At 36.1% G+C, this 27961-nt stretch overlaps 1 protein-coding gene across 1 annotated transcript in view; it reads left to right on the top strand.

Moving 5' to 3' along the window:
* Positions 1-27961, top strand: part of Ubxn4 (UBX domain protein 4) — a 39510-nt gene that overhangs the window by 5753 nt on the left and 5796 nt on the right. Inside the window, exons 2-12 of the mRNA XM_077110286.1 lie at positions 3100-3202; positions 5924-5952; positions 6639-6757; positions 7935-8112; positions 13477-13570; positions 17341-17395; positions 18093-18257; positions 19382-19509; positions 22599-22701; positions 24829-24960; positions 26041-26243. Coding sequence (XP_076966401.1) covers positions 3100-3202; positions 5924-5952; positions 6639-6757; positions 7935-8112; positions 13477-13570; positions 17341-17395; positions 18093-18257; positions 19382-19509; positions 22599-22701; positions 24829-24960; positions 26041-26243 — 1309 coding nt within the window. The remainder of the gene's footprint in view (positions 1-3099; positions 3203-5923; positions 5953-6638; positions 6758-7934; positions 8113-13476; positions 13571-17340; positions 17396-18092; positions 18258-19381; positions 19510-22598; positions 22702-24828; positions 24961-26040; positions 26244-27961) is intronic.

Here is a 27961-nt window from a genome sequence, read left to right as displayed (position 1 = left end):
CTCAAGCAGTAGTGCGCTTGGGGTAGTGCGCTTGCGCTGGCATGCGTGCGGCCTGGGTTCCAGCCTCAGCACCACATACAAAGATGTTGTGTCCGATGAAAATTAAAAAATAAATATTAAAATTCTCTCTCTCTTTGTCTTAAAAAAAAAAGAAAGAAAGAAAATGGGAAATGAATTCAGAGAGGTAAATTAGAAGCTCCGTGTGTAGAGCCGATGGCCCTTATTTTACTTTGGGAATAATGGGGAGTTATTGTACAAATTTGAGAAAGGGACGATATTATCTTTCTTTGTAAAGAAAGTTGCTATGTTAATAGACCCAGCAGGGAGACCAGTTAGGAAGCTATTTTAGCTGAAATGTGTAGCTTGGATTAGGGTGGTACTGTGGAAGTGGTAAGAAATAGTTACATTCCAAGTATATTTTGGAGATGGTCAACTGGAGTCAAGGACAACTAAAGTTGATTTGTTTTGTTTTTGTTTTTTCCACTTTATTTTTTTTAATTTGTTATATATGACAACAGAATGCATTACAATTCATATTACACATAAAGAGCACAATTTTTTATATCTTTGGTTGTACACAAAGTAGAATCACATCCTTCATGTCTACATATATGTACTTAGGATAATGATGACCATCATATTCCACCCTCTTTCCTACCCCTTTGTCCCCTCCCTTCCCCTCCTTCCCCTTTGTCCTATCTATAGAGTTCTTTTAATCCTCCCATCCTCCACCCTGCCCCACAGCCTGTTATGAATCCTTAAATCAGAGACTTCCTTGGCATTTGTTTTTTTTGGGGGGGCGGGGATTGGTTTATTTCACTTAGCATTATATTCTCTGCCTCCATCCATTTACCTGCAAATTTTATTTATAAAAGAAATGCTGAATAATATTCCATTATGTATATGTACCACATTTTCTTTATCCATTCATCCACTGAAGGGCATCTAGGTTGGTTCCACAGTTTAGCTATTGTGAATTGTGCTGCTGTATGTAAACATTGATGTGGCTGTGTCCCTGTGTTACCCTTGAGGAGTCCTTGCTTCCCCAGAGAACACCAGAGAAGCACTCCGAGGCAAGTTTGGAGTGGGAAGTAGAGGCTTTATTAAAGGACATTAGAAAAGACTTCTCCTGGAGGAAGAAGGAGACCCAGAAGGTGGAAGCCATAGAAGGGCGATGTTTTCCCCTTTTTATAGCTAAGGTCTTAATCTAGTTTCCCCCCTGTCCTTTGTTCTGTTATCTTTCAGTGATGGAATGTAGATGGGAAAGCCGGAAGGGTGGGGCACAGGTGGGCCAAAGAAGTAATCTGGGCAGGAAGGACTTTTGGGTCAGCATCTTCAAGTTTGCTGGGAACTGTTTCATTAATATTTCTTTGGGTTGGGCTCTGGGCCTTGGGGACATTAACATTCCAAGAGTTGTTCTGCTTTTCCCAGACTTCATTCTCAACATACCCTTCATTTTCTGTTTGACTGAGTTACTAAACTACACTAACTACCTATCTTTAAATCTGGCTTCATCTGTAGTATGTTGTTTTTAAGTTCTTTGGGTATAGACCAAGGGGGTGGGATAGCTGGGTCAAATGGTGGTTCCATTCCCAGTTTTCCAAGGATTCTCCATATGCAACAAAATGAAATTAGACCCCTATCTCTCACCATGCACAAAACTCAATTCAAAGTGGATCAAAGACTTAGGAATTAAACCAGAGACACTATATCTGTTAAAAGAAAAAATAGGCCCAAATCTCCATCATGTTGGTCTAGGCCCCAGCTTCCTTAATAAGACTGCTATTGCACAAGAATGAATATCAAGAATCAATAAATGGGATGGATTCAAACTAAAAAGCTTCTTCTCAGCAAAAGGAATAATCAGTGAGGTGAATAGAGAGCCTACTAATTGGGAACAGGTTCTTACCACACGCACATCAGATAGAGTTCTAATCTCTACAGAATATAAAAAACTAAAAAAAATATAAAGAACCAAAAAAACAAATAACCCAATCAATAAGTGGGCCAAGAAACTGAACAAACACTTCTCAGAAGAAGATATACAATCAACCAATAAATATATGAAAAAATGTTTATCTCTAGCAATTAGAGAAATGCAAATCAAAACTACCCTAAAATTTCATCTCACTCCAGTCAGAATAGCAGCTATTAAGAATACAAACAACAATAAGTGTTAGCAAGGATGTGGGGAAAAGGGCACACTCATACATTGATGGTGGGACTGCAAATTGGTGCAGCCAATATGGAAAGCATGGGAACTGGGAATGTGGCTCAAGCGGTAGTGCACTCGCCTGGCATGCGTGTGGCCTGGGTTCAATCCTCAGCACCACATACAAACAAAGATGTGTTCGCCGAAAACTTTAAAAAAAAAAAAAATTAAAATTCTCAAAAAAAAATATGGAAAGCAGTATGAAGAATCCTTGGAAAACTGGGAGTGTTTTGTTGTTTTTGCATACATGGTAGGCAATTATCTACCACCGAGTTATATCCCCAGACCTGTTTGTTTTGTTGAGTTGTCCAGGCCAACCTCTAACTCGTGGGTTAAGCAGTGCTCCTGTCTCAGCCTCCCAAGTGTCTGGGACTTTAGGCATATTCCACTATGCCCAGTTTAACTAAGGTTTTTGGCCTCAGGACTGAAAGGATGGAGTTACCATAAACAGATACCTGAGATAAGGAAGGCAAAGGGCAGATTGAATTAAGGAAGGAGGTGCATACTGGAAGAAAGCAGCTTATAAAAATGAGTAGGTAAGGGCTAGGGTTTGTGGCTCACACGTGAGGCACTGGATTCAATATCCAGCACCATATTTTAAAAAAAAACTAAAGAAAATAAAGATATAAGGTTAAAAAAATGTGAGTAGGTAAATATTCTCAACATATAAGTCAGCAGTGGATTTCTGTGTGTGTGGTGCTGGGGATCGAATTCAGGGCCTTGTGCATGCTAGGCAAATGCTTTACCACTGAGTTGTATCATCAGCCCTTGATGGATTTTTACATATGATATTATATTTTATTTGAAGTTACAGTTTTCCAGAAAAAATAATTTGGACTCAGCAAATCTTGGCTGTGTATTTTAAGAATTCTTAAAATGTTTTACAGGCGATGATGAGCAGTCTACAGAGATGGCTGCAAGTTGGGAAGATGAGAAAGTGACAGAAGCATCTTCAAACAGTTTTGTTGCTATTAAAATCGATACCAAAAGGTTTGCTTATGCTTTAATATTTTCACTTCTTTTATTTGATAATTGTGGTCTTTTGTTGTGATTTATGGATGTTACTCTTGGACTATAAAAATGCTGATGTCATGTTTGTAGGTATCTAAGGCATAGTGAGAACTGAAATTCTAATTGTTTTTTTTTTTTTTCAAAATTCGTCATTGCATCTAGCTGAAAAAAATCTCAGGTTTTTCAAGTTACTGAGCAGCTATGTAACATGTAGCAGGAATGCAAAAGAATTGTGGTCTCTAGCTTCCAAGAACTTGGAACTAAGTGTAAGCCATATATTGAATACCTCTGCAAGTAACACTTTCTTGGAACCTATTTTTGGGGATGGACCTATTTAATTCCAAAGGGATAGGGACATTTATAGATCCTTCATAATACAAAATATCCACAAGTGTGTGCCACCACACCAGGCATCCAATATGCTTTTTTTTTTTTTTTTACATTTATTTTTTAGTTGTAAGTGGACACAATACTTTTATTTATTTTTTTAATGTGGTGCTGAGGATCGAACCCAGTGCCTCACGCATGCTTAGGTGAGCACTCTTCCTCTGAGCCACAACCCCAGGCCAACCATATGCTTTTGAAAGAAATCATAGTCATCACATCACTTCGTCTATAAATACTTCCGTGTGTCTGAAGGATAACAGTGCTTAATTTTTTAAACTTAACTGTGATACTTCAGAAACAAACTCATAATTATTTAATTTTATTAATAATTGTTTAAATTTTCAACTTTCTTATCAAAGTCATAGTTTTATTAATTGATGTTTCATAGTTCTTTTGATTCAGGATCATTTGGATCTTTCTGAAGTCTTTTAGTCTGTTGACTTCTCCTTCACCTCTTTTTACTTTGTAATTTGTTTTGAAAAAATAAATCATTTATTCTGTACAGTTACTCTATTCCTTAGTTCTTCTGTCCCCTGTTTTCTATAAATTGGTAGATAGATTCAGGTTCGTCCTCCCCCTTTAAGATCACTTTTTAGATAGTGCTATAATACCTTGTTATCTTTCTGTGTGATGTTAGAAGTCAATAGTGATCACTACCTAGGAAGAGTAACTCATTAGCAATTACACAGTGGTATTCCTGCCTTTTGATATTGATAGTATCAGAATAAATAATGTGTTTAAAAATCACAAGATGAAAATGTTTAACTAAACTTATAGGCTTTTAAACTTTTTTATTTAGAAATTTTCCACATTGGGGCTGGGGTTGTGGCCCAGCGTTAGAGTGCTTGCCTCACATGTGTGAAGCACTGGGTTCAATCCTCAGTGCCAAATACAAAAAGAGGAATAAAATGAAGATATTGTGTCCATGTACAACTAAAGGAAATATTTTAAAAAATTTTCTACATTAACAAAAATATTATAATTAAAACTATAGTATGGCCTGCCTTATACAACAGTTCCCAACAGTTCCGTGTGTGTGTGTGTGTGTGTGTGTGTGTGTGTGTATGTATGTGTGTGTGTGGTGCTGGGGATTGAACCCACACGCCTTGTGCATTCTACCAACTGAGCTATATCCCCAGCTCACCAAACTACATTTGTTGAGCTGTATTAATTATTTTTTTAAATATTTATTTTTTAGTTGTAGTTGGACACAATACCTTTATTTAATTTATTTATTTTTATGTGGTGCTGAGGATCGAACCCAGGGCCTCACACATGGTGAGTGCTCTACCGCTTAGCCACAACCCCAGTCCTATACTAGGGGTTTTTTTATTTTTTTATTTTTTATTTTTTTTGGTGGGGGCGGCAGTGGGATCAAACCTAGGGTCTTACATGTGCTAGGCAAGTGCTATACCACTGAGTTATATTTCCATCCCTGTTTATTTGTAGTTGTAGATAGACAAAATACCTTTATTTTGTTTATTTTTATGTGGTGCTAAGGATCAAACCCAGTGCCTCACACATGCTAGCAAGTGCTCTGCCACTGAGCTACAGCCCCAGTCCCTTGTTGTGTTTTTTTTTTGTTGTTGTTGTTATTTTGTGTTTTGAAAACAGAATCAGTCAAATACATCATATCATTTTATTTATATTGTCTATTGTCTTCCATAAAGCACCTCTTAGAGTCACTAATAGCAGGAAGAATATAAGGGTTTGTTGGAAATATGGAAGACATGAGAATTAATTCTTGGAATCAATCTACATTACTCTACATTAATTAATATCTTATTGGTGTTAGCCTTTCCCATTCCTAACCACCCAGTTCCCTTCTCTGGGGACAACCAAATTAAGAAAATTCTTCCCGTTTTTTTTACAAAAATGGTGGCATTCATCCACTTTTCTATACCTTTTTCCTTTTTTGTGATTGTATAATTAATCAGTTTTTATTGGTGGATGTTTAGTTTTTTTGGAATCCTTTGTTTCAGAATATTATGTTCACATGCACAAGTAAGTCGTAATTCTATCTTGTACAGATTAAATTTTGTATTCAGGTATACTTGCTGCTGAAGAAGCATCATGGTAGATACTGAATAAATCCAGTTTTGTTGATTATAAGAGCAAATGATTTTTTTAATCTGAAAATTATAAGAAAAATAAACCCAAAAAAGTTTTATGAATCAGAGTTACAATTTTTGCTTTCAGCCATTACTTTCAGAAAAAAGAGTTGTGACTGATACAAGAAGTTTTATTAAAAAAACAGTTTTGGAAAATAGTTGCATTCATCTAGTGATTCTTCTCTTCCATTTTGTTTTACAGTGAAGCCTGCCTACAATTTTCACAAATTTGTATCCTTTCAATGAACAATTGGTTTTATATGATACTAACACAATTTATACATTTACCTTTCTTTTGGCTAATTCATAAAATTTAGTAATTGTGGTTTTTTATTCAGAAAACCTTAAATTCTTAGTTGCAGAAACATATTACATAGTGTCCTTTGAGATAATACATGTGTTTAATGGGAGAATACAGTTTGTTCTTTTAGTGTGAATATCTAAAAAGCCACATGGAACAATTTGGTTGAAATATTAGAAGTAGCTGTCAAGAGGCAGCTGGTAGAAAGATATGTATTTATTTATATATACATATATATCTCAATGGAGAAGAATGGGGAGTATGTCTTCATTTATAGCCAGGTACCGTGACATGACTGTAATCCCAGCAATTTGGGAGGCTGAGGCAGGAGAATTCTAAGTTTGAGCTTATTAGCAACTTAAAGGCCCTGTTTTAAAATGAATTGGCATTCAGCTCAGTGGTAAAACTCCCCTGGGGTTCAGTCCTCAGTATAAAAATAAGTAAATTATAAATCATTTTATTTACCACATACACTATAGTTATGGTAGTTGAAATTATTTTATAAACATGTTAGTGGATTGTATTATGAAATTCACAAAAATAAGTTGTTATCAGTATTGTTTCCAGAAATTATCCTTTTGTTTCACATGAATTGTTAGACTTAATTAAACTACAGATCCTGTAGTATGTGTTCCATCCAGTTTCTTTATTGGAGACAGTGGAATCCCTTTGGAAGTAATAGCTGGAAGTGTTTCTGCAGACGAACTCGTTACAAGAATTCACAAAGTCCGACAGGTGAGGAGGAATAGAACTGTTTTTTGCATAAATACAGGAAATTGATCTTTTATCAATAAGAGTTTGACATTGGAATATTTTTAGAGACCCTCTGTATAAAGAATCTGCTATACTATTAAACTTAAAAAGTATAAAGACCATCTTCCTGGACTGTTTTTTTTTGTTTTAAGAGGTGTTGTTTAACCCAAGTGTGGTGGTGTACACCTGTAATCTCAGCAACTCGGGAGGCTGAGGCAGGAGGATAGCAAGTTCAAAGCCAGCCTCAGCAACTTAGCAAGGCCCTAAGCAACTCAGTGAGACCCTGTCTCTAAAGAAAATAGTTTTTTAAAAAGGGCTGGGGGTGCTGGGGACGTGGCTCAAGCAGTAACGCGCTTGCCTGGCATGCACGGGGTGCTGGGTTCGATCCTCAGCCACACATACAAATAAAATAAAGATGTTGTGTCCACCAAAAAACTAAAAAATAAATATTAAATAATTTTCTCTCTCTCTCTGTCTCTTAAAAAAAAGGGGGAGGGCTGGGGATGGGACTCAGTGGTTGAGTATCCCTGGGTTCAATCCCTTGTACCAAAAAAAAAAGGTGGGTGAGGAGCTATTACGTTTCCCAGGCTGACTTAGAACTCCTGAGCTCAGGTGAACCTCTTGCTCCAACCTCCCAAGTAGCTGAGACTGCAGGCATGCACTGGCACGCCTGGCTTCCTGGATTGGTTTTGAAAATAGCATTATGAAGATATAGATGCCTTTACCTAATACTTGAGTAACTTCTTATTCAGTTTTCTCTTTTGCCCCCATCCTAACCACATAATGCATATCACCATTATTTTGTTGCAGGAGAGAGTTTTTATCATTAAGGCCCTGTTGTCTATATATTGCTTGACTGACTTAAGGACTTTAAACTCAATTCCTTGTTTCTATCCACTTTGGGAAAGAGGCTAATAATATAAGCTTGTAACTTTTTCTTTGAATTTAATATGCTCTTTTTATGCTCTTACCAACTTGCAGTTGAATTCCATTATGTAATTTTGTCATATTTAGGATTGTACATTTTAGATTTGTCTACTTATGAAAGTTTAGTACTTATCTCTAGTACAAATTGGCTTAACTCATATTTTAGTCTCATCTGCTATGGTAAATTCAGATTTTTATATGCTAATTAAATTCCCATTTATTTTCTACCTAGATGCACTCATTAAAAGGTGAAACATCAGTGGCAAATGGCAGCCAGTCAGAAAGTTCAATGTGTACTCCATCCGCCTCATTTGAACCTAATGACACATCTGAAAACTCCCAGTCTAGAAATACAGAGCTTTGTGAGACACCACCTACTTCTCCTGATACAAAGTCAGATGTTGCAACAGGTAATTTTTAGAATACCTTTTTGGGTACAATAGAAATATCCCTTCGCTGTATTTTAAAGAGCATGGATTGAGCTGGGGCTGTAGTTTAGTGGCAGAGCACTTGCCTAGTATGCGTGAGGCACTGGGTTGGATCCTCAGCACCACAAAAAAATAAACAAAGAGCATGGATTAATATTTTTAAAACTAAAGGGCTGGGACTGTAGCTCAATGGTAGAGCACTTGCCTAAAATGTATATATATATATATAGGTATAAATATATATGTGTGTGTAATTATATGTATGTATAATTATATATGTAAATATATATATGTATATATACCTAAATATATGTGCATATATTTAGGTTTTATTATTGTTGTATTTTATAATCTAGGAATTGTACCCAGAGATGCTCTACATTCATCTACAACTTCAATTCTTTTTTATTTTGAGACAGGGTCTTTCTAAGTTGCTGAGGCTAGCTTTGAACTCTCTCAGCTTCCTAAGTAGCTGGGATTACAGGCATGTGCCACTATGCTGGTTGACATTGTTTTTCTTTTTTTTTTACCTTCAACTTTAAATTTTAGAGTAGTCTTAATTATATCTGTGTCATGTAGTGGCAGAAGAAGATAGTCAGAGAATGTATCCTTCATTCTCAGGTACTCCATAGTAAATTCTGCTGCTGTGTTTATATAATTCAAGGAATGTCATTGTAACATTTTGCAGTTTTATAAATATCTCCCAGCCTAGAGAATTTTGAAAGATTCAAATGAACTAATTTATTTATAGTTGCTTTTGTAACATCTGAAATGCTGTACACGCTTAAAAGGGAAAAGTATTATTTTTTTAATTAGAATAAAAAATATGAAACATCTATAGAAATAAAGGGTATGACTACAAAAGGGTTGGTAGAAAAGGCAAAAGAGAAATTTTATATTATATATTTGGAATTAGAGTTATGTAGTATAAAAGCTTTGTATCAGGCAACATAAAGGTAGGTAAATCATGAAGTTAGAATATCACTCTCCTAATGTATAATCCTACTCTAGCACTCCAGGCAGGTAATCATCCCCTCTGTAGATGGGATTATGTTCTGATAGGCCCATCACAAGTTGAAAAACACTAAGTCCAAAGGACATTTAATATACTTAACCTACTGAGCACCATAGCTTATCAATACAGTGGTTTACCTTCATTATCATTGACTGACTGGGAGCTATGGATTGATGTGTATTCCACTCAGCATAGACAATGTTGTCATATATTACTAGCCCAGAAAAAGATCCAAATTTGAAGTGTGTTTTCTACTGAATGTGTGTGCTTTCACAGCAATCAGGAAGTTGAAAAATCATTAAGTCAAACCATTCTCTGTATCTGAATGTTCAGTGATAGGAAGCTCATCTTTTCCTTGCTAAGAAGCCTATTCTATGTTTGAACAACTTTAGTTTAAAAAAAAAGTTCTAGGGCCGGGGTTGTGGCTCAGTGGTAGAGCGATCGCCTAGCACATGCAGAGCCCTGGGTTTGATCCTTAGCACCATATAGCAATAACTAAATAAAATAAACGTATGGTGTCTAACTACAACTAAAAAATAAAAAATGTTTAAAAAGTTCTGTGATTGATGCCCTGTAGCTTCCCATTAACTTCAGTGCTGCTTTAGGGAGGTTTTGATTTTTTTTTTTTTTTTTTTGGTACTGTGAATTGAATTGAACACAGAGGCACTCAACCACTTAGCCACACCCATAGCCTTTTTTTTTTTTTTTTTTTTTTTTTAAAGATGGACACAACACCTGCACCTATTTATTTATTTATGTGGTGCTGAGGATCAAACCTAGTGCCTCATGCGTGCTAGGCAAACACTCTACCACTGAGCCACAACCCTGGCCCCATAGCCCCCCTTTTTTAATATTTATTTTTTAGTTATAGGTAGACACAATATCTTTATTTTTATGTGGTGCTGAGGATCAAACCCAGTGCCTCACACATGGTAGGCAAGTACTCTACCTCTGAGCCACAACCCCAGTGCGGCCGTAGCCCTTTTTTGTATTTAATGTATTTTCAGGGTCCTCACTGAATTAGTTGATTAGGGCTTTGCTAAATTGCTGAGTCTGGCTTTGGAATTAGATCCTACTATCTCAGCCTCCGGAACCACTGGGATTACAGGCCTACACCAATGCACCTGGACCAATTTTGAATATTTGAAGAGCAGCTATCAGTCTTATTTTGAGGTTTTACACCCACAGATCATTCAAATTTTGAATGCATACAGAACTGGGACACTGTTATGAAAATAGTTCATTTAGGTCTACAACAGAATAATTAACCTTTTTTACGTTTCTTAAATTCTTCATTCCATTTTGAGGATATGTGATTCCTCTGATATAATTTCTCTTCAGCCTGAAAATTTTCCTTTAGAATTTGGTATTGTGCAGGTCTTATCTAAAAATGTATCTTATTTTCATTCTGGAAGGATATTTTTGCTGAATATAAAAGTCGGAGTTCAGTTATTCTGTATTCCTTTTTTTTTTTTTTTGGTACTGGGGATTGAACTCAGGGGCACTCAACCATTAAGTCACATACCCAGCCCTATTTTGTATTTTGTTTAGAAACAGGGTCTCACTGAGTTGCTTAGCCACCTCACTTTTCGCTGAGGCTGGCTTTGATCCTCCTGCCTCAGCCTCCTGAACTGGTGGGATTACAGGCATGTGCTTACCACACCTAGTTAGTTTATCATCACCTATCTGGGGCAATATTTATATTATGTCTTTTTTTAAATTGAGTTAATTTAATACATTGATATTGGTTGAATAGGTCTTTAATATATTGATTCCTACTATTAGGCATTTTTTCCCTCTGGTTTCCTAGAATTTGGACTTTGCTGCATCCCCATGTTATTATGTAAATGTTTCTCTTTCCCTTTTGATTTCCTCTAAATTGGATCAGATTCAAGTTCCCTTTTTAGTACTTTTTATTAGGATTACTTTATAGGTGATGGTGTATATTTCCATCAGGAGATATATTATACCTGATATTCCAGTTGACTCTAAACCAAAGTTAGAATTTCCCCTAATATATTTTCATTATGTTTAGATGTTATCAGTTGTCTTAGCTTATAGAGTTTTCTTTTTCATTCAGTGTTTATCAGTTAAAGAAATTTAACTTCCACCCACTTTTGGGTTACCCTAAAGTTAGAGATAAATGTTGTGCAACTTTAATTCATTTATAAAATACTGAAAATAGAACTCTGATATATGATTAGAAATCTTCCTCTGTATGACATCTATCCATTTCCCTTTGATTATGGATGATAAATTCATGTAACTGAATTGCTATCCAGCACTTTCTATCCCCAGCTTGTTCATAAGTTTTTTTTCAAAAGTTGTGTTAAATTTGTTGCTGATGATAATTATGTCCTTGGCATTCATTTTATTTACTAAAAAGTTAATTTCCCATTGAACATTGCTGGCTGCCAGTGGTTACTACTACTTATCCAAAGATTATATTCAGTAGTGTGCTAGTAAATATTTAACAAAAGGTTCTGTGGAAGCTTAAAACCTTGTTACTTGTGGTATTTGGTAATTTACAAACGTACCTACTTCCACTGTGGCTGATTGCCAGCTACCTAGAAGATGTACAGCCGAATGCAGTGGGGCATGCCTGTAATCCCAGTGAGTTGAGAGGCTGAGGCAGGCAGACCAAAAGTTCAAACCCAACCTCAGCAATTCAACAAGGCTGTAAACCACTTGGCAAGACCCTGTCTCTAAGAAAATATATTAAAAAAAAAAAAAAAAAGGGCTGAAGATGTGGCTTGGTAGTTAAGTGCCTCTGGGTTCAGTACCTGGTACCAAAAAAATAAAAATGAGATGTACACCATTGGATTTTCTTGGTGTAATATTATATCTGTTGCTGCCTTGTAACTGAAGAGTTACTATATACCAGTCTTAGTAGTTCTGAGCATTTTATTGTATTAATATATATATTTCTCATAACAAATGTGTGAAGTTATTATCCCCATTTTGCACATGAGACACAGAGAGATTAAATAACTGAAGTGACTTCACAAAACTTGCATCCCAGTCATTGTTCTGTAGTTCTTTCTCTTCCAAAGATCATAACTGTCAAGAAAAAACAGGTGTGGCAAATGATAAGAAGGGACACAACAGGTTCTAAAAGGAAGTATGAGGCCATGACTATCTTCTAGAACAGAACAGGATCTTCTATCCTTTGGAAATCCTTAAAGAATACTAGTATAGATATAAAAAGACTCTCTAAAGAATCACTCCAGTCAACAGAAACAAATTTTTCAGACCAATGTAGTGTAGAGTCATATAAGGATCATACTTAACTTCTAGAGTAACAGTATTCCACACTGTAGAGCCACATGAGACTGTTTTATTTAAAAATAAATACAGTTATACACTTAGTCCTTCACCAATAATAGCCTGATTTCAAGTGTTCAGTAGCCACATATATCCAGTGGGTAATGTATTGGTCAGCTTAGATACCATATAGCACTGCTTTTGAGCGAAGCTTACCTCTGGCCATGTATGCCTCCTGCAAAACTGATCTCTATTCATGTTTTATTCCTGACTTTTACTTTGGTGACCTTCAATCAGATAGTTGCCTTATTTCCATTTATACATTATTTTATCCAGATCCAAACTTCAGGATTGATAATTATTACATACCTGCTATTCTTTTCTTAGGGGAAATATTTAAGAAACAAGATTATTAACAGGTGTCATAACCCAGAAGGTTAAACCTTTTAAAAATTGCATTAAGGAGCTGGGGATGTGGCTTAAGCGGTAGCACACTCGCCTGGCATGTGTGGGGCACTGGGTTGGATCCTCAGCACCACATAAAAAAATTAAAGATGTTGTGTCCACTGAAAAACTAAAAAATAAATATTAAAAAATTCTCTCTCTTGGGCTGGGGATGTGGCTCAAGCGGTAGCGCGCTTGCCTGGCATGCGTGTGTCCTGGGTTCCATCTTCAGCACCACATACAAAGATGTTGTGTCTGCCGAAAAACTAAAAAATAAATATTTAATTAAAAAAAAAGAGTTAAAAAAATCTCTCTCTCTCTCTCTCTCTCTCTCTCTCTTTTTTTAAAAAAAAAAATTACATTAAAGTCAGGTATGATGGCGCATGCCTGTAATCCTGTGGCTACTTGGGAGGCTGGGGCAGGAGCATTGCCAATTCAAAGTCAGCCTCAACAATTTAGACCCTGTTTTAAAATAAAAAGGTGGGGGAATGGGGGAAAGCTGAGAGTATAAATCAGTGGTAAAACAACTCTGAATAAGATCCTCAGTACCCTCCCCCCCCAAATAAACAAAATTTTATAAGTTGCATTGAATGTTCTACTCTTTAATTCTTTTTTTATTTAAGGAGGAGAAAATTCAGACCGTACTACTCCCTCTCAGGAGCCTAGTGGATGTTCAAATCCAAGACCTGCAGAGGACCTCACCGTCAGAGTGGAAAGGTTTGCTCTTATTTTTGCAAGTAGCACTTTGTTTTAAAAGGCAATGTTTTTTCAGTTATTTCATTAATACAAATAAAAGCTAGCTGGGCATGGTGGTGCAGACCTGTAATTTCAGCCGCTAGGGAGGCTGAGGCAGGAGGATCATGAGTTCAAAGCCAGCCCCAGCAATGGCTAGGCAACTGAGTGAAACCCTGTCTTTAAATAAAATGCAAAAATATGGCTGGGGATGTGGCTCAGTGGTTGAGTGCCCTGAGTTCAATCTATAGTACCCCCGCCCCAAGAAAAAAAAAAAGAAAGAAAAATATAAATATATATAAGCTAATATTTCACAAGTGAAGTTTTAGAATTTTGGGATGAAATTTTTGATTGCCCGACTTTTGTATTTACATTCTAAGAGAGAAGACGTGTATATCAGTCAGCTGAAGTGCTAATATATACTGTGTCATTTTCTGTTGGTTGATCTAATAAGCAGACACAAATTTCTGATTCTAATTTTTTTTTTTTTGGTAGTTGTAGATGGACAGCAATGCCTTTATTTTATTTGTTTCATTTTTATGTGGTGCTAAGGATTGAACCCAGTGCCTCACACATGCTAGGCAAGTGCTTCACCACTGAGCCACAGCCCAAATTGTAGTTTTTTGTGGTATGATGTGGGGACGAGAGAGAGCCCACGCAATATGATTCTTAAAAGTTTTCAGGGTTAATGGGTATGCAGAAAATTATTATTTTTTTTTTAATTATGTATGACAGTGGAATGCATTACAATTCTTATTATACATATAGAGCCATATCTCTGGTTATATACAAAGTATATTCACACCAATTTGTGTCTTCATACATGTGCTTTGGATAATAATGATCATCACATTCCACCATCATTTATAACCCCATGCCTTCTTCCTTCTCCTCCAACTCCTCTGTTCCTCCCAGGTTTCCTATCCCTCTCCCACTGTGAATTAGCCTCCTTATATCAAAGAAAATATTTGGCATTTGGATTTTTAGGATTGGCTGACTTCACTTAGGATTATCTTCTCTAACTCCATCCATTTACCTGCAAAGGCCATGATTTTATTCTCTCAGAAATATTTTTAATCCTGGCCTAAAACCATTAAGTGTTATATGGACGTTTAAAAATTCTTCAGATGAATCTGGGAATGTAGCTCAGTTTTAGAGTTCTTGCCTGTGTACACAAGTACCTGGATTCAATTCCGAGTGCACACGCGCTCACGTGCGCACACACACATACACACACCTTACGGGAATTTATTTTCTTGTTGACATAAATACTTTGGGGAGGGCTGGGGTTGTGGCTCAGTGGTAGAGCGCGTGCCTAGCAAGTGCGAGGCCTTGGGTTCGATCCTCAGCACCACATAAATAAAATAAAGGTATTGTGTCCAACTACAGCCAAAAAATGAATATTAAAAAAAAATACTTGGGGCTGGGGATGTGGCTCAAGCGGTAGCGCGCTCGCCTGGCATACGTGCGGCCCGGGTTCGATCCTCAGCACCACATACAAACAAAGATGTTGTGTCCGCCGAAAACTAAAAAATAAATAATAAAATTAAAAAAAAAATACTTTGGGGAAAGTGTTTGAAATGATCAGTGATATCGAATCTGAGTTCACTCATGACTTGGTGAAGATTAGCTTCTTTTTTTTTTTCTTTTTGAGTACCAGGGATTGAACTTGGGGGCACTCGCCCACTGAGCCACATCCCTAGCCCTGTTTTGTATTTTATTAGAGACAGGTTCTTACTGTGTTTCTTAGCATCTCGCTAAATTGCTGAGGCTGGCTATGAACTCGTGATCCTTCTGCTTCCACCTCCCGAGCTGCTGCACCACACTGCGTCAAGCCCAGCTTCATTTTTTAACAAAACCTACATTCTGATTGTTACTGGAGTTGTGTTAGTAATAAGTAAAAACATGGCTGGATCTCTCAAGGCCGTGAGAAAAGAGGGTAAATTTGGAAGAATAGCAGCAGAGACCCCCAAGTTCTCAGAGGTTTATTCTCTTCTGTTTCTGGTTTGCTAATACCAGACCAACCATTTTGCACTCTGACTTGCACCACCTTGGAGTAAAGTGAAAACTGAAAATCTGAAAAAGGGTTTGAAGACTTGAGGCAAAGGTTAAAAATAGGTTGGGTGGGTATCCCTTTATTGTGGAGGTAGGATCAAATGCTATTAGTTGCAGTGGATAGGAGAAGTTTCTGTTGTTGTTTGTTAATATTATGTCAACTGGTGTCTACCTGTGTAGTTCTGCAAATGGAATTCAGTGTACCATTTCAAATTAGGAAAAGTTCTTATACATAAACACACTGTTTGTGTGTTGTATTTCACAAATTGAGATAAAGACACTTCAGGACATATTCCAAATTATATGTACTATTATCCATGAAAGAACTATTATTTTTTTTTTTAATTGCTCTGTTCTAAAGATGCCACATTTTCTTTTTTGAGCATATTATTAACCTTTTATAATATGCAAATCAGGTCAGGAGAGTCTGACTATTGTTTGACAGTCCTTAACAACAAAAAAAAGGTAAGGTATTCTCTGATTTTTTATTTTTGTGGTACTGGGGATTGAACCCAGGGCCTTGTGCATGCAAAGCAAGCACTCTAACAAATGAGTTATATCTCCAGCCCTGTAAGGTATTCTTTAAGATTAACTTAAGTAATTCCTCCCAAACCCTCCACTGGGGTACTAGGAATTGAACCCAGCAGCACTTTACCACTGAACTACATCCCCAGCCCTTTTTATTTTGAGATAGGTTCTCATGAAGTTGCCGAAATTGGCCTCAAACTTAATAATTCTCCTGCTTTAGCCTCCCAAGTAGCTGGAATTACAGTTGTGTGCTTCAGTGCCTAGCTCAGAATCATTAGGTATTTTTTTGTTTTAGTATTTATTTTTTAGTTGTAGTTGGACACAATACCTTTATTTATTTATTTTTATGTGGTGCTGAGGATTGAACCCAGGGCCTCGAACATGCTATGCAAGCACTCTACTGCTGATCTACAACTGCAGCCCCCAGATCATTAGTTTTTAATTAATGGACTTATAACTGAGAATCTATTTGGTATTATTTGTTTTTATAAAAGCTGACCTCAGGGCTGAGATTGTGGCTCAGAGGGAGAGCACTCACCTTGCATGCATAACACATTGGGTTCTATCCTCAGCACCACTTAAAAATTAAAAAAAAATAAAATAAAGATATTGTGTCCACCTATAACTAAAAAATAAATATTTTAAAAAAGTAAAATAAAAGCTGACCTCATGTTTTTTTTTAACCAGTTTTGTGCCACATTACTTTTCACTCACACAGAAGGAATAGATCATTTACAAGCTATTGACATATGTTTATTGAAAATTTATTTGCGTATTTTAAAATCGGTATCTGAAAAATCAAAAAGGGTGGGGGTACTCTTAATAATAAGCTTTTTTTTTTTTTTTTTAATGGAGCTAAGTTTTTGATGAGTTCCCATTGACTGAAGGATTTCTGTAGGGAACAAGCAGGTAAATTCTTGCTATGCTTTTAGGAGTTTTCTTTTAGGCTTCTATATTTCCCTAATTGTATTAAGCTAAATATATCTCTTAACTGAGTTTGATATTAATATGATGTGTCTTTTTTTTTTTTTTTTTTTTTTTTTGGTGGTGGTGCTGGGGATTGATCCCAGGGCCTTGTGCATGCAAGGCAAGCACTCTACAAACTGAGCTATATCCCCAGTCCCTACATGATATGTTTTAATGTATCTTTTTTAAAAAAATTTTTAACACAGACTAACCAAAAAACTTGAAGAGAGGAGAGAAGAGAAGAGGAAAGAGGAAGAACAGGTAAAAAGTCATGCACTTAGTATTGTCTTCAGTGAGGGAATTTCAGATTATTCTGTTCAATTTGGCAGACATAGGATGGCTTCCTTTATCATGTTGTTCTAATGTTATAGTTAAAGAATTGTTTTTGTATTCAGATCATAGTGTATACTTTTGTATGTTCTTTTGTAAATTGCTCAGAATAGATTGAATCATCTTTTTTTCTACTGCATTGAGTCTTTTACACTAATATAAAGGGACTTGAGCTAAAATTATTTGACTCAAGGCCAAAGATCAAATGTTTAGTTCAAATGCATAGACAGTCTGGTAAATTTTTTCTTAGGTTGTGGCACCCCTAGTGCATTTTTCTCACCAGGTACACCTGGTATACATCTTGGAGTGAAGTGAAAACTCCATATATTATTTCTTTGTTATTTGAATATAAGAAGGTTATTTCCTTCAAGCCAAGTAAATCATCGTCATGTTCTCTCTAGAAACCAAAGACTAATTATACTCTGAACCCAACTACTAGCAAAAATTTATAAATTGATAGACTTTGACCATTAACCATGCTATTAATAATTTCATTTTACATTTTACAAAGTCCTATTTTTAACTAGACCCTCAACCAGCTTTCTCTAAATCTTATTTAAAAGATTATCTGCATCAGATTAACAAATTATGTTTTGGATTCATAAAACATACTTTCTCTTTGATTCAGAGAGAGATTAAGAAGGAAATCGAGAGGAGAAAAACTGGAAAAGAAATGTTGGATTATAAAAGAAAACAAGAGGAAGAATTAACAAAAAGAATGTTAGAAGAAAGAAACAGAGAGAAGGCAGAAGATAGGGCCGCTCGAGAGCGAATAAAACAGCAAATTGCATTGGTGAGTCTTAAGTTCATTTTTAATGCTTGACTCCAGGACATCTGTTAAAATATTTTTCTATGCGCAGTGGTTTTGGATTAGAACCAGACGGTGCACAAAAACATGATAGATATTAGCAACTCAAAGAGTATCAGTCCTGACCTTTACTTTATTGGAAATTACATATTGAATTTAAATAGTTAAGGTTAAAATTAAGAGATAATTTTTTCAAAGTAATTTTTCTCCATGTTCTGTTTTATCAGTTAAAAGGCAGCTTGCAAAAATTCCCTAGAAACAAATTAAGCATTAGTTGCCTAGCTGTCTCTAGTTGAAAGTATTCTTTTTTGGAATATTCAAAGGATTTACTCACATAAAGCTTAGGAAGGGGGTTGCAATAATTGCTTTTATTTTATTTTGTTATGTATTTTTTTAGTTGTAGTTGGACATAATAACTTTATTTTATTTATTTATATTTATGTGGTGCTGAAGATCAAACTCAGCACCTCTCAGGGCGTGCTGGGCGCATGCCCTACCACTGAGCCACAACCCCAGCCCTGATTTTATTCTTATTTATTTATTCATCTATCTATCTGTCTACTTATTTAATATTTTGTGGTGCTGGGGATTGAACCCAGGGCCTTATGCATACAAGGCAAGCACTCTACCAACTGAGCTATTTCTCCAGCCCAATGAACTTTATTTTATTCATTTATTTATATGTGGTGCAGAGAATCAAACCCAGTGCCTCACATATGCTAGGCAAGCATTCTAAAACTGAGCCACAATCCTAGCCCAATAATTGCTTTTAGAATTAAGCAGTTGTAATACATATGAAAACTATCCCTACCTTAATATTTATTATTTATTTAGTCACTCAGCAAATATTTATTGAGTATCTACTTTGTGCCAGACCTCATTCCAGGCTCTGGAAATATAGTGATGAGTAAATTCATGTCTGTGTCTGTCTGTCTAATCACAAGTCTTGTTCCTGACAGTTGGTAAGATTTAAAAATACCAGATCCAGAACAAAAATTGAAGTTCACACATCACTTTAAGGAATTCCACACGTATTTGTGTTTGTTCTGTGTAAGTAGATCATCCTGGCAGGGACGGTAATTAGTGTCTAATAATGTTTTAATTAAAAGGACCGTGCAGAGAGAGCTGCTCGTTTTGCAAAGACAAAAGAAGAAGTAGAGGCTGCCAAAACTGCTGCCTTGTTGGCCAAACAGGCAGAAATGGAAGTCAAGAGGGAATCCTATGCACGAGAAAGAAGGTACTTCTTACTGTGTTTCATCCTGAAACATCTGTGCACGTGGGGGATGGTTAATATTTATTTGTATTTTCATGTTGGGTAATTAGCAAGTAATATACTTTTATAATTGGGAAAATTTACTTTTTTTTTTTTTTAATAATGTTTTTGGGTACTTAGGATAGAATCCAACAGCATTCTGCCTCTTAGTTTAATTTTTTAAATTTTATTTTGAGTCAGGGTTATGTTAAGTGGCCCAGGCAGGCCTCAAACTTTGATTCTCCTGCCTGCATAGGTGTGTGTGCCTCTGTACCCAGGAAGAAAAATTAACTTATTTTAAACAATTTTTCAGAAATATCAAAACACTAAAATACATATGTAAGGTGTTTATATACTAAAATGTATTAAAACAGCTGGGTTTGCTGATACAAGCCTGTAATTCTAGCTACTTGGAAGACTGAGGCAGGAGGATCACAAATTCAAGGCCAGCCTCAGCAACTAATAAGGCCCTAAGCAGCTTAGAGAGAGACTGTCTTAAAATATCCCTATCAAAATTCCAGCTGGCTTTTTTGGAAGAACTCTTTTTTTTTTTTTTTTTAACTTTTATTTATTTTTATGTGGTGCTGAGGATCAAACCCAGGGCCTTGCACGTGCTAGGCAAGTGCTCTACTGCTGACTTACAACCCCAGCCCCTTTGGCAGAACTTTTAATCCCCCAATTTATATAGAAATGCAAAACAGTCTGAAAAAAGAACAAAGTAGGAAGGACTCAAAACTTCTCCATTTTAAAACTTAATACAAAGCTACAGTAACCAAGACATTGTCATACTTTCCTAAGGATTGTCATATGGATCAGTATAATATGGTTGAACCTTCAGGAATTTGAATTTACAGTTTGTTTGTTTGTTTGTTTGTTTGTTACCAGGGATTGAACCAAAGGTGCTCAAACACTGAGCCATCATCCCCAGCTCTTTTTTGTTTTATTGTGAGACAGGGCCTCACTAAATTGTTTAGGGCCTTGCTAAGTTGCTGAGCCTGGCTTTGAACTTGTGATCCCTCTAGTTCAGCCTCCTGAGTTGCTGGGATTGTAGGTATGTGCTGTTGTACCTGGCAAAGTTAAGGTAGCCAAACTACTTAGTGGGAAGAATAGTCTTTTCAACAATTGGTGCTTTTGACAAAACTACATAAAGTATAAATTCTTGGGAGTAATTTTTTGTGATTTCCAAGGAAAGTACAGAAATGTTCTTTTAAGTATGTGTATTTATTACTTCACTAGGAAAATCAATTAAAACCACAATAAGTGGCTGAATGTGTAACTCAGTGATTACACTTGCCTTGAATACACAAAGCCCTCCTTCAATTTCCTAGCACTGCACCCCTCTACAAAAACAAAAAGAAAACAGTACAATTCTGTACCTCCTACGATGCTAGAACTTATAATAACAAGTGCTGGTGAGGAAGTAGAGAATTTAGGAACTTTCCACATTACAATGGGATTGTACAATCATATAGTCACTTTGGAAAACAGTATGGCAGTTTTTAGAAATGTTAAGTGTAATGTTAGCTTATGACCTAGTAATCACTCTTTTTTTGTTTTTTCTTTCTTCTGAGATATTGAGGATTAAACTCAGGGCCTCATACAAGCTAGTGAAGTATTCTACCATAGAGCTATCCCTAACCCTCAACAGTCATTCTTCAGTATATATACACAAGAAGATTCAAAATGTTCACACAAAAACCCAAACTAAAATTGAGTTGTTTTTATTTTGAGACGAGGTCTTTCTAAGTTGCTGAGTCTTGTCTTGAACTTGTGATCCTACTACCTCAGCCTCTCAAATAGCTGAGATTATGGGCATGTGTCACAGTACCTAGCTGTATCAGCATTATTCATAATAGCCAAAATGTGGTGATAACCCAGCTGAAGAATGGGTAAACAAAATATATATTCCATGTGATGGAATCGTATTAAGCAATAAAGAGGAATGATGTATGCATGAATGAGCTTCAGAAACTTGATGATACGTGAAATAAACTAGAAGTCTGTATACTGTGTGATTCTCTTATAAAAAGCTATATCCCAAAATAGGCAGAATCATAGAAGCAGTAAATTATTGCCAGGAACTGGGGGAGGAAGGAATGGGAATGCTTGCTAATGGTTCTGGGTCTCTTATGGGGTGATGAAACATTCTTGAATTAATAGTGATGGTTGCATACCTCTGAATATATTAAAAGCAAGTGAGGCGGCTGGGGATATAGTTCAGCTAATAGAGTGCTTGCCTCTCATGCACAAGGCCCTGGGTTTAATCCCCAGCATCACCAAAACCAAACAAAAACAGTGAATTACAATTTCATGAGCTGCAACCCTTAGTTTGGCTGGATGGTCAGGGACTGGAAAGGGTCATGAATAGAGAATTGGTGACAAAGACATTTGGAGGAAGAGGTATGTGGATATATCTCTCTGGGCACAAGACATGAAAATATTTGTGTCCCATGTGAATGCTCACCAAAGGGTGACCTCAGCAGAGACAGAATAATAATAAATTGAATGGGACACACACACACACCCCCCCCAAAAAAACAGTGAATTATGCACATTAAAATGTTGAATTATGGGCTGGAGTTGCAGCTCAGTGGTAGAGTGCTTGCCTGGCATGTGTGAGGCACTGAGTTCAGTCCTTAGCACCACATAAAAATAAAAGTATTGGGAAACAAAATCCAAGCATTGAGGGCTGACTTTCTTAAAAACAAAACAAAAAGAACTTGAATTATATCTCAATAAAAGTATTATTAAGAATAAATGAAGGGCTGGGGATGTGGCTCAAGCGGTAGCGCGCTCGCCTGGCATGCGTGCGGCCCGGGTTCAATCCTCAGCACCACATACAAACAAAGATGTTGTGTCTGCCGATAACTAAAAAATAAATATGAAAATTCTCTCTCTCCCTCCCTCTCTCACTCTCTCTAAAAAAAAAAAAAGAATAAATGAAAAACTCTGGCTTTGTACAAAGAAATCTTTTGTCATTACACATTTCCACTTCTTTTTTCTCTTTTAATGATATTGTTTGAAACTATGTAGAGGTAAAAAAAAATGCTGACTTTAATTTTCTTTTTTCATAGTACTGTTGCAAGAATTCAGTTCCGTCTGCCTGATGGTTCTTCCTTTACAAATCAGTTTCCTTCTGATGCTCCTCTTGAAGAAGCAAGGCAATTTGCTGCACAGGTGAATTTATGTCTCAAGTTATAGATGTATATGTTATTAAAATGTAGAAGGATACATTTCAAAGCAGAACTTGAATGTGAATTAATAATGACATGATCTCCAAATAGAAAATCCATAATATATCTTGAGATATTGTAAAGCTTCTGTCATGTATTAGTGCATATGGGAGCAGCATATCTTCCTATTATGAAAACATGGAATTTGTTGATGTTGTACAGTAGACTTTGGTAACTTCTCACTGGTGAATGTACTAAGAAAAGAAGGAGGAGTAAAAAGCAAGTGGTTTCCCAGAGTTCTAATGGAGCAAGTTGTCTCATACCCCTCAAAAGAAAGCAGTTTTACTTGGTTCTGTTTTCATTTTCTGCAGTTTGCTTAGAGACTAGCTGTTTTCTCACCATCTACCATTTGACCAAGACAAAAGATCAGTAATTTTTTTTTTTTTTAATCTTTTTTAATATTTATTTTTTAGTCATCGGCGGACACAACATTTTTGTTTTGTATGTGGTGCTGAGGATCGAACCCGGGCCGCACGCATGCCAGGCGAGCGCACTACCACTTGAGCCACATCCCCAGCCCCAAAAGATCAGTAATTTTTAACAAGAAATATCTTCTTAGCCAGGCATGGTGGTACACACCTGTACTTCCAGCTACTTGGGACACTGAGGCAGGAGGACCACAAGGCCAGCCCAGGCAACTTTGCAAGACTCTATCTCAAAATATAATAGGACTGGGGTGTAGCTCAGTGATAGAACGCCCCCAAGTTCAATCCCCAGTGCCATCAGAATTGGGTATTGGGTTCAGATCTTTCCACCAGATTACTTCTCTCCATTTAGTCTTCTCTCACTTATGGATCCCAAGAGAAGAAAGATTTCTTTAAAGCTCTTTGTCTTCCTAGGCTGGAAAATTTTTAAACTATTGTTCAGAATCCTTTTCCAATAAGATTATAGTATAACCAACCCCAAGTAGGTTATTTTATTATTATTTTCTCTTGGAGCCTCCCACAAGTATCTTCTGCTTAGAATTTCCAGTATATATAATCTATAGCAAAAAAGAAATTACAAAAAAAAAAAAAAAGTCTTTTTCTTTGGAGTTTTCTAGTGAAAGATAAGCTGTTGTCTTAAGATTTTACAAATATAGGTGATTTAAAATTGTGAAGTTGATTGTGGTGCTCCCAGTGTACCTTGAATTGCATGTATGGTGTGGGTTGATTATGAATCATTTGTGTTTTGAGATAAGAAGGTGGCCAAAATCCCTGAAGTTATATTGGCATACCTTGGGAGATAGTGTGAGTTTGGTTCCACACCACTGCAATAAAGTGACTATCAATTACACACATTTTTGATTTCCTACTGTATGTAAAAGCCATGTTTATACAATGCTGTAGTCTAAGTATGCACAATAGCATCATGTCTAAAAAACCCAAGAAACCTGTTTAAAAATAGCAAATGTTAGAAAATGGTGCTGTTAGACCTGCTCAACAGAGGATTGCTACAACCCTTTAATTTGTAAAACAAATTTTACTTTTTTTTGTTTTTTAATGGTTCTGGGGATTGAACCTAGAGCATTGTTTATGCCACACAGACACTCTAACACTGAGCCACATCCCCAGCCCAAATAACAAACTTAAAAACCAATGATATTTGGGAATCACAGAAGAGCAAAGTGCAATAAAGTGAGGTATAAGGAAAATATTGGTATATTCCACATTTTAAACAGGAAGTTCCTGTAATCCAATATAAGACATTAACATAAGTTTGCAAAATGATACTGAAAATGCTAATGATGAACTTTGTTTGGCATGATAAGTCTTTTTCCGCCCCCCCGCCCCCCCCCCCCAATGCTGGGGATCATAACCTAGTACTTCATGCATACTAGGCAAGCGCTTTATTGGGATACATCCCCATCCATAATTACAATTTTTATTCAGTTTATTTATGTAGTTATAGTTTTTAGAACTGTATGCTTGCTATTTATTCATATTTAAGTTATAAATACTTTTTTAGAAATGATTTTTTAGTTTACATTTGAATGAACTTTCTAATTAAGTCAGTCGTTTTGAATGTACATATGTATCTTTCTTTTAAAAGGCACCTTTGTGAGATTTTAAAACTTACCATTATATTACAGACTGTTGGCAACACTTATGGTAATTTTTCACTAGCAACCATGTTTCCCAGGAGGGAATTTACCAAAGAAGATTATAAAAAGAAATTATTGGATTTGGAACTTGCGCCAAGTGCTTCAGTGGTACTATTGCCAGTATGTATATACTTTTTTTTCTGCTTTATTTTTGGTCGTTTCTTAGAAATAGAAGGGAAAGGCAAATGTGTACCACAGATAATTAAAATTCCAATTTTCTAAAAATTAGATCAATTTATTGTAGTTATTCTATGTTTTACTTAAATGTATTGCTAATGTTCTTGAGGCACTAAATAGTTTTTCAGCTATTTTCCTCACCTGTTTTTATATACAAGAAAGGATCAGTAGAAGAAAATAAGGAATGTTGGAGTTTCTAGTCTACAGATTTTAATGTCTTTTATTTATATCTGACTTTACTGTTTGCAGTTTTTAAAACATTATTTTAACATAAAAATAACATTAATTTTCAAGTTTATTATCCCATTTGATCCTAACAACAGCATTTTAATCTCTGATTAAGAAAAAAGGCTCAAACAGGTTAAATGATGCCAAAGTCCCACCTTCAGTGCCAGAGCTGGGAAGAAAGAGCTGGGTCTTTTATGTCCTATGGATTTCCTTGTTCTAAACTAGATCTTCCTACCCTAATGTAGGATTTCATTGTATAAACTGAGATTTGAAGCCTTTCCTTTTTTTTTTTTTCCTCCTCAAAAAGACTTATTGAAGTTATTAATTGCACTTATAGAAGCTTAATTTTCTTAAAAAGTTGGTTCATGTCACCAATGAGAACCACTTTCTAATTTTTAATATTATAATTACTCTTAAAATGCAAAGATCCAGAGTTCCTATAAATTTATATATACTTAGAAAACAACAAAAGTTGGTAATTTTTACCTTTTTTGCAGTAAACTGAAATCCATAGGGCCTCATTTTCTAGATAAAAAAAATGCATCTTAATTGGGAGGCTGAGACCGGGGGATTGTGAGTTCAAAGCCAGCCTTAGCAACTGTGAGGCACTAAGCAACTCAGACCCTGTGTCTAAATAAAATACAAAATAGGGCTGGGGATGTGCTCAGTGGTTGAGTGCCCCTGAGTCCAATCCCGGGAACCAAAGAAAGAAGAAAAAAAGGATCGAAAACCTTGAGTGATATGATTATGCTATAATATAGTCTTACCTAGATTTGTTAATTTTGTAATTTCTAGGCAGGAAGACCATCTACATCCATTGTACATTCTTCCAGTGGAGACATTTGGACATTGTTGGGGACAGTACTTTACCCATTCCTTGCCATCTGGAGATTGATTAGCAATTTCTTATTTAGTAATCCTCCTCCTGCACAGACTTCAGTGAGAGCTTCATCGCCAGAACCTTCAAACCCTGCATCATCTAGCAAATCAGAAAAAAGGTATCTGTTTTCCTCATTTGTAAAATATGCATGTAATGCCCAGCACTTTTATCAAAATGAAAACTTATGTTAGGGCTACTTTGCCTTCTTTCTGCCATTCTCCTCTGTCTCTGTGGTGGATGGAAGAAACTAGTATTATACCGTTGCTCCTGGGAAGTTCACTGTCTGGGTTTACTTATTCAGATTTTACTCGATGAATTATCCTTACCCCGTAACTATAAAGACAGTTTGTTTTCCAAATGTATAATATCTTTCTTGCTAACCATGTTTGCCCAATTAATGAAACTAAATAGTTTCATTAATTGCTTGTGGCCATCTTGCATAATTTCTTCACTGTGCTTAGATAATTTTAACCCAGGTGGTTCTTTGATCTACTGGATGACAGTCTTGTCTGGGTCATTTGAAGAAGGACCTAATTGAGAAAACTAGATAGTTCCCTGAAGTGGTGCCTCCATCAGAGCATTATTTTGAACTATTGCCTTAATCCAGAGGACATACTTTTACTGCAGATTACAAAGGTTTGAATGGTAATACAGATAACACAATTTTAGCTTATCTCTCTGGTTAGATGTTAGATGGTTAGATTGAAACAGATCAATAAGAAGTATTTTACTAGAAGGTAAGATTAGGCCCTTTTCTGGTAATTTTATTGTATTTTTAAAAATATTTTTAGTTGTAGATGGACACAATACCTTTATTTATTTTTTATGTGGTGCTGAGGATCAAACCCAGTGCCTCACACATGCTAGGCAAGCACTCTATCACTGAGCCACAACCCCAGCCCCTTATTTTTATTTTACTGATTAATTTATTCATTTAGTGGTGCTGGGGATTGAATCCAGAGCCTTGTGCATGTGAGGCAAGCACTCTACCAACAAAGCTATATCCCCAGCCCTCTTTTATGATAATAGTAGCACAGTTTATTATGTACTTACTCTGTTGAACATTCTTTTGGGCCTTTAATAGACATTATAAACAAGTCTCTTATCAGTCCCGTGTGATAAGTATTGGAAATCCTTGTCCATTTGCTGTCAGTGTGGAGATCCCTAGTTTTGTGTTCCAATGATTCTGTAGACGATGATTTATAATACTGATTTAGCCTTTATCTTACTTTGGACTAATAGGTAACAAGAACAATTACATTCATAGTACATTACTCAAGTTGAAATTATGTATTTTTTTTTTATTAGTTGTTGATGGACCTTTATTTTATTTATTTATTTATACGTGGTGCTGAGAATCGAACCCACTACCTTACACATGCTAAGCAAGCACTCACACAGCACTGAGCTGCAACCCCAGCCCTGAAACTAGGTGTTTTGTTTTTTTTTTTTAAATTGGTTATTCAAAACATTACAAAGATTGCAGAATCACATCGGTTACACATCCACATTTTTACATAATACCATAATAGTAACTGTTGTATTCTGCTACCTTTCCTATCCTCTACTATTCCCCCTCCCATCTTCTCTCTCTACCCCATCTACTGTAAATCATTTCTCTCCTTATTTTTTTCCCATTCCCCTCACAAACTCTTATATGTAATTTTGTATAACAGTGAGGGTCTCCTTCCATTTCCATGCAATTTCCCTTTTCTCTCCCTTTCCCTCCCACTTCATGACTCTGCTTAATGTTAATCTTTTCCTCCTGCTCTTCCTCCCTGCTCTGTTCTTGGTTGCTCTCATTATATCAAAGAAGACATTTGGCATTTGTTTTTT

This window comes from Callospermophilus lateralis, chromosome 9, assembly GCF_048772815.1.
Source record: "Callospermophilus lateralis isolate mCalLat2 chromosome 9, mCalLat2.hap1, whole genome shotgun sequence".
Classification (NCBI taxonomy): Eukaryota; Metazoa; Chordata; class Mammalia; order Rodentia; family Sciuridae; genus Callospermophilus; species Callospermophilus lateralis.
Note: the sequence above shows the minus strand (reverse complement) of the source record. Positions and strands in the feature narration are given on the sequence as shown.